The sequence below is a fragment of the Mizuhopecten yessoensis genome, unplaced genomic scaffold, assembly GCF_002113885.1.
Source record: "Mizuhopecten yessoensis strain PY_sf001 unplaced genomic scaffold, ASM211388v2 scaffold716337, whole genome shotgun sequence".
Classification (NCBI taxonomy): domain Eukaryota; kingdom Metazoa; phylum Mollusca; class Bivalvia; order Pectinida; family Pectinidae; genus Mizuhopecten; species Mizuhopecten yessoensis.
The window spans coordinates 351,090-363,097 of NW_018480066.1; the positions used below are offsets into that span (position 1 = coordinate 351,090).

At 33.9% G+C, this 12,008-nt stretch overlaps 1 protein-coding gene and 1 long non-coding RNA gene across 2 annotated transcripts in view; one reads left to right on the forward strand and one right to left on the reverse strand.

The window, feature by feature from the left end:
• LOC110443298 overlaps positions 1–2,110 on the reverse strand; it is an 18,466-nt gene extending 16,356 nt beyond the window's left edge. The window contains exon 1 of the long non-coding RNA XR_002462090.1: positions 2,030–2,110. This is a non-coding gene — a long non-coding RNA (uncharacterized LOC110443298). The remainder of the gene's footprint in view (positions 1–2,029) is intronic.
• LOC110443297 lies at positions 2,053–9,939 on the forward strand. Its single transcript, XM_021487443.1, has 4 exons — positions 2,053–2,109; positions 4,679–4,816; positions 8,100–8,409; positions 9,745–9,939. Exons 1-3 carry the CDS (start codon positions 2,058–2,060, stop codon positions 8,231–8,233), a joined length of 324 nt encoding a protein of 107 aa, XP_021343118.1. The 5' UTR covers positions 2,053–2,057; the 3' UTR covers positions 8,234–8,409; positions 9,745–9,939.
• The last annotated feature ends 2,069 nt before the right edge of the window (positions 9,940–12,008 follow it).

Here is a 12,008-nt window from a genome sequence, read left to right on the forward strand (position 1 = left end):
TTGGGTTTTATATCTAGTTTACATGACTTCTTACCTCTCTGCTGGGTTTTTTATATCTAGTTTACGTCACCTCTAACTTCTCTGCTGGGTTTTATATCTAGTTTACATCACCTCTAATCTCTCTGCTGGGTGATTTATCTAGTTTACCTTACCTCTACCTTCTCTGCTGGGTTTTATATCTAGTTTACATGACCTCTAACCTCGCTGCTGGGTTTTATATCTAGTTACCTTACTTCTAACTTGTCTGTTGTTGTTTTTTTATCTAGTATACATTACTTCTAACTTCTCTGTTGGGTTTTATATCTAGTTTACATGACTTCTTACCTCTCTGCTGGGTTTTTATATCTAGTTAAACTTACCTCTCGCTTCTCTGCTAGGTTTTGTATATAGTTTACGTTAGCTCTAACGTCTCTCTCTGTTGGGTTTTATATATAGTTTACGTTAGCTCCAACGTTTCTCTCTGCTGGATTTTTATATCTAGTTTAACTTACATCTCGCTTCTCTGCTAGGTTTTGTTTCTAGTTTACGTCAGCTCTAACGTCTCTCGCTGCTGGGTTTTTATATATAGTTTATATTTCTAGTTTACATTTCCTCTAGATTCTGTATTGGGTTTCATATAAAGTTTACATTACCATAATTTATTCCTATTTTTATCATATTACCAACAAGAACCCCATCGAATACTTAACTATTGATTTTGTCCATCTGGGAAAGTTAAAAGTGTTTTTTACCTATTGCAGGATCAATATATGCATATATATATAGCCATATATATGATAATCATTTTATTGTTAGAAGATATTTTTATGTTTTCCTGATATTTAAAAAACAGTCAAATCTTACGTCAACTGTCAATGTATATAAATATCTTACCTTCACAGAATCGAAACACGGGTAGGAATTGGAAACTATATAGAATATCAGTATGGCATCATTCATGATACATTTAATTAAATAGCAGAGAACTGCCTACAGTATTTACGCTTAATAACAGACACATAACTACAATATTCACTCTTAATAGCGGACACATACCTACAGTATAAACTCTTACCAACATACACATACCTACAGTGTTTACTCTAAAAAGCAGACACATACCTACAGTATTTACTCTAAATAGTAGATAAATACCTACAGTATTTACTCTTGATAACAGACACATACCTACAGTATTTATTCTGGATAACAGACAGTATTCACTCTTTTCTTTTCTTATTTCTCAATTTATTTTTCCAACGGTGTTCCATAATATAGATAAAAAAACAGGTATTTTCCTTTTCACACTCTCTAACACACATTTTGACACTTAATTCACTCATCATCGTCATCAGAATCATCATTGTCATCAGAATCATCATCAGAATCAGAATCATCATCGTCATCAGAATTATCATCAGAATCAGAATCATCAGAATCAGAATCACCATCATCATCATAATCATCATCATTATCATCATCATCCTCACAATCATCATCATCATCATCATCATCATCATCATCATCATCATCATCATCATCATCATCATCATCATCATCATCATCATTTCTCTTTTTGTGTAGTTTTTCTGATAATGAATTGAGTTACAAACACGGTACTAAGTGTAAACAAGTCGGTTGATGTCACACACGTATTTTTTGTGACAACTTTTCAACGAAGTGTAATTTGTGACGAAACATGATCACAGTATATATGTAACATATGATTGCTGTTGAAATACTTTTGCAAGTATATAAAATATGTTTGTCTTTCTTAACCGAACTTGTTACAGCAGAACTTTGACAAAACAGTTTTGTTGGAATAATATTTCATTATATACATGTGCATGTATTGTGTTGCTCGTAGAAACCTGTAAACGTGTAATCTCATCACTGTATACAGAATGATCATTGAGCCAACATTATTATTCAAGGTTGACAATTTAACTTACACTTTGTTAACAACGATTCACTTTACAGACGCAATAGAGTGTCGCACATATGACACTAATTACATGTAAGCACGTCACTCTTTCTGTATCGACATTACCTCTACGGCCTTCCTTGTGTAATTCTCCATGAGTTCAGACGTATCGAGTCCTCAGAGAATGCAGACGGAAATGGATGCAGGTTGGTATGCTTAAAGATAGTACTGTATGTACATGTGACAGAGATCTTCATTTAATCGATTGTATCGTGTTATTCTCCCTTTTACACACATAATGTATATCATACCCTCCATTTTGTTTTTGTTGTCGCCTTGGCAACTGTTTGTTAAGCCGACCGCAATCCCCCTTTTTCCGATCAAACCGAACTTCACACAGCGCTCCCTTCATCAAAAGTGTGTGTTAAGATTTTGTAAAGTCACGCTTCATGACCTGCCGCAATATAGAAGTTTCTTTTTTGGGATTGCTTCGCAAATCCGAGGGTCAGAGGTCAAATTCAAATCTGATTAATCTATTTTGCCACTTATCTCGATATCATTTAAATACTAACATATTTTTTTCAGATTTGTTATAATCTGCTACATATATTTGTAGTTACTCTTGAAATAACTAAGATGTGTCATACCACGTGTTTTGTTCGTTTGCATGTATTGACATTCTCTTATACGATAAGGCATGGCCACCTGTAAGTGCCAGAAAAGATCTATACGTGTATTTCACATAAAGTATTCAGAGAAGAGCAACAAAAATTACGCGTAGTTTACTGATAAACAGTCATTTTAATTTAAAACGTGTTTTTCTTACTTTCCCAGTCTCTCTGGCATGATTAGCACATATTTATTACAACATAATGCGCGCTAGCTCAATACTTATATTTACGTTTTCTCTCCCTCTTATGTTCTTTTTTAACTTATAAATTATATTTAAAATTAAAAATGGCCGCTTTATCGACAGTCCACACAATTTCGTTTAATAGTTTGAACAGCGTGTTGTAACGTGCGGATTGGCAAACAAAGTAGTACTTTGAAATTTTAACAAACACTTCAATTTTATTTCACAATTCAGTATCAATACAATTGCGTATGATATGTCTATAGGGTGATTTCAGTTTATCAATAGAAATCTGAGCTGAAAGGCAGATTTTAAATTGTTTTCGATTTTCCTCGGAACAAATTTCGCGCATGGATAAATACAGTGAACAACCGTGAATCCGACCTTGACCTCCACGAGGTAGTTATTTTTGGAAGTTAAATTAGCAAACCGTGGCTGCTGGACGCGTGATACTGATAGCGTTTGAAGTGAGTGACCTTGCGACGGAGCACAGGGGTTCGTTACAAATGTCTAAAATACACATATGCCTTGTGGATGTTTATGTGTGCTGGAACTCATATCAGTAGGTCTATAGCATATGTGTCAGTAGGTCTATAGCATATATGTATTTTAGACATTTGTAACGAACCCCTGTTGACCAGTGCAGTGTAACAGACGATATTTCTGATAAATTGCATATATGTGTTAAAATTGTTTCCATTGCCGAGATTGGTGATTTCAACCGATGTGCATTTTTTAAAATATTGCAGATCTGGTCTTTTTTTGTTGTAATAAAGGGTGTTTTTTTATATTCTCTTTTTTCTTTTGCACATTTACAATTACATCGTCAAGTCTCACAATGCCCAGCGATATTTCAGCCGTCATGTTTATTAACATTGGATATTGTAGTTCCGGTCGGTGTTGTATTAATACGCTAAGAATTATGGCTCGTGGTGCATGGTATTTAAAACAATAGTACTAAAACAATATGAGTGTTACCTCAGTTGTTGTTTTAAAAACTGTTATGTATTTTTTTAATTCAGCAATGTATCTGCATTGTAGCCCCGTTTCCTTCTGTTTATATATCTTGTGTTAAATGTTCTTTCAGAAATAACGATATCATATCTCTAGAATATGTTGTGTGTCAGCAGGCCATATTTGTGTAGAGGAGCTTCTCAAACCATTAAATCGTGTGCATGGTTGGGAGAAATCATCGGTTCAGCAGACATCTTCCTATGAATAACGAAATTTTCTTACATTACAGACCATATCTGATTAACACTTTGATAGAATACTGGAGAGTTATCTACCTTGACTTGTGTTTCAAACCACAAAGATAGTGTCAGTTAAGTTTCTGTTTCTCAATGTATTCAGTATAAGTTACTAAAGCCTCTTTCAAAAAGGGTTTTTCATATTTCTGAGATAGATTTATTATTATAATAGTTGTCACCAAGGACATTTAACGTATTGACACCTGTACTGCAAATATCTATTAACAATCTCCACCACGGATTACATAGACAAAACGTCATTATGTCCAAAGTGAAACATGGAGTAAAACTATCTCCAAAGCGGTACCGGCATTTATGTTAACCACTGGTGTATGTAAATTTGTCACATTTTAATGAAAATTTTATGATAGTTGTGATGTTTACCAATGTATCATAAGGGAGATAACACTAGCGAGGTACATATTACAGTAAGTTATGCATAGCTACACAACCATCAATATTTGTCAATATTACGTTAATGTTGACTAATGTACCTACTCATAAAATATTGCGACAGGACCATTGGTACTGTCCTTTCGTTTGTGATAGAAAATGACACTAAATTACTAATGAAAATAATATCAGACCAGTTAAGACATTATAATATTTAACAGCTATACAATGTAAAATGTATCATCTTATTCTTTAAACGTTCGTTTTTCTTTATTGTAGCGAAGGAGAGTGGAGCGTCAACACAACAGCCCACACTTGCGGCCTTTCTGGTTGGAGATTCGATTGGATTCGTTCCAAAGCCATGGCCGAAATCGAAATTCAAAGAAGCTCTAGTGGACACTCTCAAGGATTTTGGAAGTATTTTACAGATTTTACCTTGCCTCAAAACCTATATTGAAATTATAAAATAGTAACAGTTATAGTAATGTTCATTTACTTCCTATATTTTGAAGCATTATCATAAGATCTTTCCTTTCGTTGATGATAATCTTACATCAATAATAATAATAATAATAATATTTTTTATCTAGACAGGGTTACATAATTAGATTTACATCTAATTTACAATATGGCCCTGTAATACGCAATTTACAATGGACATGGACATGATACATACAATGACATATACAATATAAATAATAACAATATCACATATGCAGATCCTGACAAGTTAAAGTATAAAACTATTCGTCACATCTAAAACATTATCTGCAGATATTCCTTCTTAAAAGACACAAACTAGGTAAAATATGGAGTGGGCTTTAAAAATTGGTCCATAAAATGCTCACATCTATAAAAGCTTCTGCATGTATGCCTTTTTAAAAGACTCAATACTAGGTAAATTATGCAGTGAGCTTTCTAAATTGTGCCTTAAAATACTAACAGAGTAACTAAAACATCTCTTATAATTAGTTGTTCTACATTTTTTCACATAACGTTTTTAGCTGTTAAAAGAACATGTAGTTCTGGCAGAAACCTGGTTAGCATAGCTAACAAATTGATTTAGAACAGGTACAGCTTGCTCATGTAAAATCTTATACAAAAATAAGCATTTCCTAAAATCGTAAAATTTCTGCAACGGGAGTCACCTTAAAGGTTGTAAAAGTACAGATGTTGGGGTAAAAAAGTCTATAACTTACAGAACTAGTCTTGCTGCCCATTTTTGAAGCATAAACAGTTTGTTTAAATAGTCCATATTAGATGGAGTACACCATATCACAGAACAATATACAAAGTGTGGTAAAACAATGCCATCGAACACTTTTTTTGGCCATACAGGTGAACATAAATAGTCTTACACGTTTAAAAAGACCAACCTTCTTGGATATTTTCTTACATTCATATTCTATATGGTTCTGCCAGCTCAAACATTTATCAATAATAACATCAAGGAGTTTGACACTATATACAGTTTCAATGACATAACCATCGATCTCGAGTTTAAGTTTTCTTACCCTTGATAGATTCTGGGTTGAGCCAATCATCATGCATTGAGTCTTATTCAGGTTCAAACTTAGTTTGTTCTGGACGATCCACTTTACTGTACGCTTCAGATCATCTGACAGACTAAATTCAATATCGTTAACAGAAGTCCCTACTACATTCTGTCTGTTTTATCAGATTAAAATTAGAGATGTTTGGAGACTACCCAAAAGATGTCTGGAGACTACCCGAAAAATTCGAATTCAAATGAGGATAATGAGAACCCATCCTAGACATGCCCGACATCAGCTAGATATCATTGGCCCGTACACACAAAATAATGTATATGTAAATAAGCCAATTATAACGCGCGTGCATGAACTATATCTATTCCCAGAAACTGGTTTTCCTGACACCTCGAACTGAACTTAAATACACATTGAGCATGTACGCACGTACAAAATACACATCGGGCTTGTACGCACGTACAGAACATAAGTAAAAATATATTTGCTAGTGCCTTTGTCAAAAAAATATAAATTGAACTAGTGAAAAGTTATTGATTATTTTATACATTGTTTTGACTGTTTGACAATAAAAGCGGCCGGTGTCGCGTTGGTTTAAGCGAAAACAAACAGCTGTTTTTTTTGCATATTTTGGTGACATTGAATGGAAAGCGATAAAGTATAAATAAAACAACACAGACAGTATCTTAAACTGCAGGCCCTTTTGGGTGAAGATCCGAAAGATCAGTGTCAACAAAATGATGCCATACTGGTATATACCTAACCTCGCCCAAATATACAAAGACAGCTTTATATTTATAGACAGGTGCCCTATAGGCTATGTAGTCTCATCGAAAGAAGAATTACGTACAGTTACTAACACCACATATATATATATATATATATAAAGAAAAATTCTGAACAACGAGTCTTTAGTACTTTCATCTCTTCTATGATATTCTTCCGACTTTTATAATGGTCTGAAGAATCTCCTAGAAGAAATGAAAATACTAAAGACTCGTTGTTGAGAATTTTTCTTTTTATATTATTTCTTCGTCCGTAAGGATATTTTTTCTGCTTTTGTAATATATATATATATAAACATATAGTGTGGGATATACAGCTGTACAAAAATGATTATGGATATTGAATGTGTTAATAGCTACATATTTATGTATGCATACCGTGACCTTCATTCAAGGTCACAAGACTCAAATGTGTATCAAATAAAAAGAACCAAATCTTTTAACACCGATATGTTCTACATAACGCGCCTACATGCACTTTATGTTTGGTTTTCTTTTAGATTTAATTATATGATGAGTGCAATATTGTGTTATGCTTTTGTTGATGAAGAAACAGTAGACAAAAGCTATCAACGAAACATATACTATCAAATATATGAACTTATTTACTGTATATCAGTATCAACATTATCTATGTTAACAATGATTATTTTACGTAGTTTCTCAATATATATAGACTTCTGGCGAAAATACTCTTTAAAGCTTTTTTTTGTTTGTTTACTTGAGGTAAAATGTATACATTTTTTATTTCTATCAAAAATAAGTTTACTGAAATTTTCCTCTTGTAAATCTGTAAAGCTGAATTGACGTCATACTTTTCATATCAAACAATACACGCATTTTGAGAGTTATGCAGTTAATCATTGATCGATCAGTGTTGCTGCATAATCCAACAATTTACAAAACAAAGTCGACATGCCAGCCATTGAATACCCTACAAGTTGTCAACACTGTTATACAAATATATAGTATATCAAGGTCACCTCTGTCATTGTGACTATATCTTAGAAAATCAAACACAAGTCATTATTTGTAGAAAGATTCCAGCTTGACACAGTCTTATAGCGTTAGTAATATCCAGACAAGCTTCCAAAATTATCTCAAATGTGCCTGAGTGGCATAAAAGTCATTCTTATGAGGCCCGCATCATTTTTTTAAGTATTTTCTAAGGTTCTTTCAAATAAAATCATTAAAATTATGCCCGCGACATTGACACGAAACATGATGTAGAAGGAATGTTCATGACACCAGAAGTCTCGCTTAGCGAACAATAACAGATGGGTTATCGATGGAGTTGTCTCATTCTATCTCTTGGAAGCTCATCAAGATTTCTATTTCGGCATTTCTTTCCGTTTTGCAGTACCAAGCTTTTTGATGTTTTGAAAATGTCTTTTTAATTCCTCTTAGATCCATGGGTTTTCTGTGAATGCATAGAACCATCAAACCCTGAAAATGAAGATAATCTAAAACGAAAGACCAAAGGCTGTTCACGGTCACCAAGCTGGCCATGGACGCCTGGAAGGAGTGTACGGAATGCATAGAAACGTCAAACCCTGAAACCAAAACGAAAGACCGAAGGTGGTTGACGGTCACCAACCTCACCATGGACGCCAGAGAGGAGTGTAGGGAAATGCTGAAATCGAGCGAGAATCAGGACACAGTCAAGTCTGAAGACGACACAAACACGTTCTGCTTGATGGGAATTACGGAAAAGTCGGTGTGTAAAATAAGGTTATTCATCTGGACACATAGATTAGTCATGTGTAAGGGAAATACACTAATATTATACTTTATGATTTTTTTATCGATAAGCTGAAATTACTTGGACGCGAAAGTCGATCTTTGATGTCGTATCTATGCTTTGTTAATGCAACACTCGACCGCTGATATAATCTGATAATATTTTATGACTCGTTCCGTCGATTTGACTGATTAAAATGTAATTTGAGGCAACTGTATTGCAATTAATTTCAAACATCTCGAATAAATGTGGCACACATAACTCAAATTCATATATAAAGATCGCACAATAACACTGTCAGATCATGTTTTAAACAGATCAGCGGTTAGTATCCCTTCATAAAGGTACAAACTGACGAGGGTATGTAAGAAACAACATCAGATGATAACGACAATCACACAAACCAGGTGTTACAAACTGACGAGGGTATGTAAGAAACAACATCTGAAGATAACGACAATCACACACACCAGGTGTTACAAACTACCGAGGGTATGTAAGAAACAACATCTGATGATAACAACAATCACACCTACCAGGTGTTACAAACTGACGAGGGTATGTAAGAAACAACATCTGAAGATAACGACAATCACACACACCAGGTGTTACAAACTACCGAGGGTATGTAAGAAACAACATCTGATGATAACGACAATCACACACACCAGGTGTTACAAACTGACGGAGGTATGTAAGAAACAACATCTGATGATAACGGCAATCACACACACCAGGTGTTACAAACTGACGACGGTATGTAAGAAACACCATCTGATGATAACGACAATCACACATACCATGTGTTACAAACTGACGAGGGTATGTAAGAAAGAACATCTGATGATAACGACAATCACACACACCAGGTGTTATTAACGTAACCAACGCACCAAAACATCACTATGTATTTGTTTACAAGTTTACATGCTTAAAGGTTTATATTATAAATACAAATATACCCAATAGTTTACCTACACAGTTATATATCATGAAAGAAACGTTAAGAATAATGCTAATATAATTGAAAAAAGTGTATTCGTGATTGTAAAATTGCAATGTTAGATTATGAACATAAACATGTTTTATTTGTTACGGTTTTGTATTTCACACCAAAGGACCAGTACCTGTATCTAACATCTGACCATACACAGCATTTCTTATGATAAATGCAGTGACAACTCACGAAAGCGACATATGAGCATATATTTGTTTCTACCTTTTTTCAAATAGGATTATTAATATTTCAAAATTTCATTTTTCTTCCTCGATATGAAAATAAAATTATCAGCTATTGATTTTGCTCTTCAGGATAAGTAAGAAGGGCCAGAGGTACTGACGAAGATTCCTGACCATTTAAAACAATTGCTTAATGACAAAGAAAAGAAACAGTTGAACAATGTTTTTGAAACAATGCTCTTCTTAGAGGAAAAATTGTCTGCAATTATGATTACGCCACTGAAATTGAATAAAAATTCAGGAAAACAATTCAGTAAGTATGAACATCTTTGTTTATATCACAATATTGGAAATTGTGGTTAAAACTGCAATATGTGGGGTTGTATATCACGGAACAATATTATCTGTTGATCAAGGGAGGCTAGACAGACCGAAATAAATTTAGCCCCTTATCATCAGATAATATGTTACTGTAGTTTTGTTTGATAATCAAATATAAAACAACTGCCCAGAGAACAGCAGAAACATTTAGATATATTGCCTCCACGTGTGAATAACTATCGGAATATGACTTGTGAGGTAAGTAGCGATTCCGAGATTATATTGTAAATTATTCCCCTGTTTTGTACTTTTATTTGAGGTTTTCTCTCGATCGGGCTCTGCTCTCTGTCATTATAGAGTCAATAGGTTATTTCATCAAGAAATTCCCAAAATATGATCGTTTTTGAACTCAGTATTGACCTTTATTTTTGAAAAATTTGTCTGGGACATATCTTCTACACTCTTTCATCTGGAGTAACCAGGTTTGGTGTACAAAAACATCTTGGTGTGGCAGAGTGCAAGAAGTAGGTCACTTTATCCTCACTGTGACCTACGCTTCCTGACATTATTAAACTGTTTGTTAAATATAGAAATCATTACCGATGGAGAACTATGGGTTGCGTTGCAATTCTCTGCCTTGTTACTTTGATTCTTTCGACTCGTCAGTTACAAATAACAAAAGTGTCATATTTACCGTGCAAAATACCACAAAAAAACATTACATAACATTACACACACTCACAACACAATTACAAATAGACACGGTACCATATGTTTGGAGAGTGCAATTGATCTATTTATAATAATTGGGGTTCTTCTCGAATTTGCAAATTTTATAGATTTCCCTAAGTTTCTTTTGTATTTTTCACACTCAGTAGTAGTCCTTTCAATTTTACCATGCTTGGTTGTTTAATGTTATTAGTTTCAAATATTTTGCTCGCAAATCAGAATAACATTAGCATTTAAGAATAAAATGAAACTCATCTTCAACATCATCTAAATTACAAAAATTACTCACTCGACAATTCCGTTCAGTATTTTGATATCGCCCTTTTTCTTCAGTTAAGTTATGGAAAGATAATCGCATTTTTGTAATTTCTTTCAGATAATCCTTTTTCGTATGGGTTGGTATTCGTTGTACATGCAAACAATACAAATTGCTCACTCAGCCATAGCTTGACAAAGGGACCAGTTGGACTTTAAACGATGCGACACGTTAAATACGAACATTGTTTGAGTATAATGTAAAAATGTGATACTACATATTTCCAAGATGATGAATCAGATTGAAGAAAATAGTTCTTGTATACAACCATACTGAAATATTATATAAGGCTTAAGGTAATATACTATCCCACAGTCACTTGTCACGTACATTATAACACGTGTACACGATGTGTGAACACTAAATACCGGACAACATTCCTCGATGTTTACAAACACTTGTCACATGATCCATTTATAAAGATAACAGACTTATCAGAGGTGCTCAGGAAGTGACTGAAAAAAAGGAGATAAAGGTTATTAAACGGGTGCAATAGATGTTGTTTACTCAGTGTACGCTATTTTCCTCTAAGCAGAGGTGGTAAACGACCAGACTTACGGTAATTTGTGTTTGGTATGTTTAGTCTTACTATCACCGTTTGACCTGCAACGTTTACAACTATGTTGAAAAGTTGAGAGTAATATATAACATAGAAATCAAATAGTTTTGTCTATTGCCAGTAATAAAATACCATTCTACGTAATTATAACTGTTCAAATTTCCAGATTAGAAATGAAATAACCAACCATTGTTGTGGTGGTTGAGGGTGACCTTGACACAATTAACCACGTGGCCAGAGCTGTAGAGATAAACATTCCAGTACTGTTGGTGCGGGGATCTGGAATGGCTGCGGATCTGATTGGATCCTGTTTGGAGTAAGATTTTGCTATATCTGTAACACATGTATTGTTGTAATTTTAAGTTGTAATTGTAACAATAATAAAATAAACGAGGTTGGAAACTAACGTTAATGAAGTTTTTATAAATGCCATGTCGCTCAATTGCAATTCTTAATTAAAGCTCAGTTTTG

Excerpts from the sequence above, each read along its gene's own strand:
- LOC110443297 (XM_021487443.1), top strand. The coding sequence starts at position 2,058 with ATGAGTTCAGACGTATCGAGTCCTCAGAGAATGCAGACGGAAATGGAT. Across the intron at positions 2,110-4,678 it reads GCAGACGGAAATGGATGCAG|CGAAGGAGAGTGGAGCGTCA; the intron begins GTTGGTATGCTT and ends TCTTTATTGTAG. Across the intron at positions 4,817-8,099 it reads CACTCTCAAGGATTTTGGAA|ATCCATGGGTTTTCTGTGAA; the intron begins GTATTTTACAGA and ends AATTCCTCTTAG.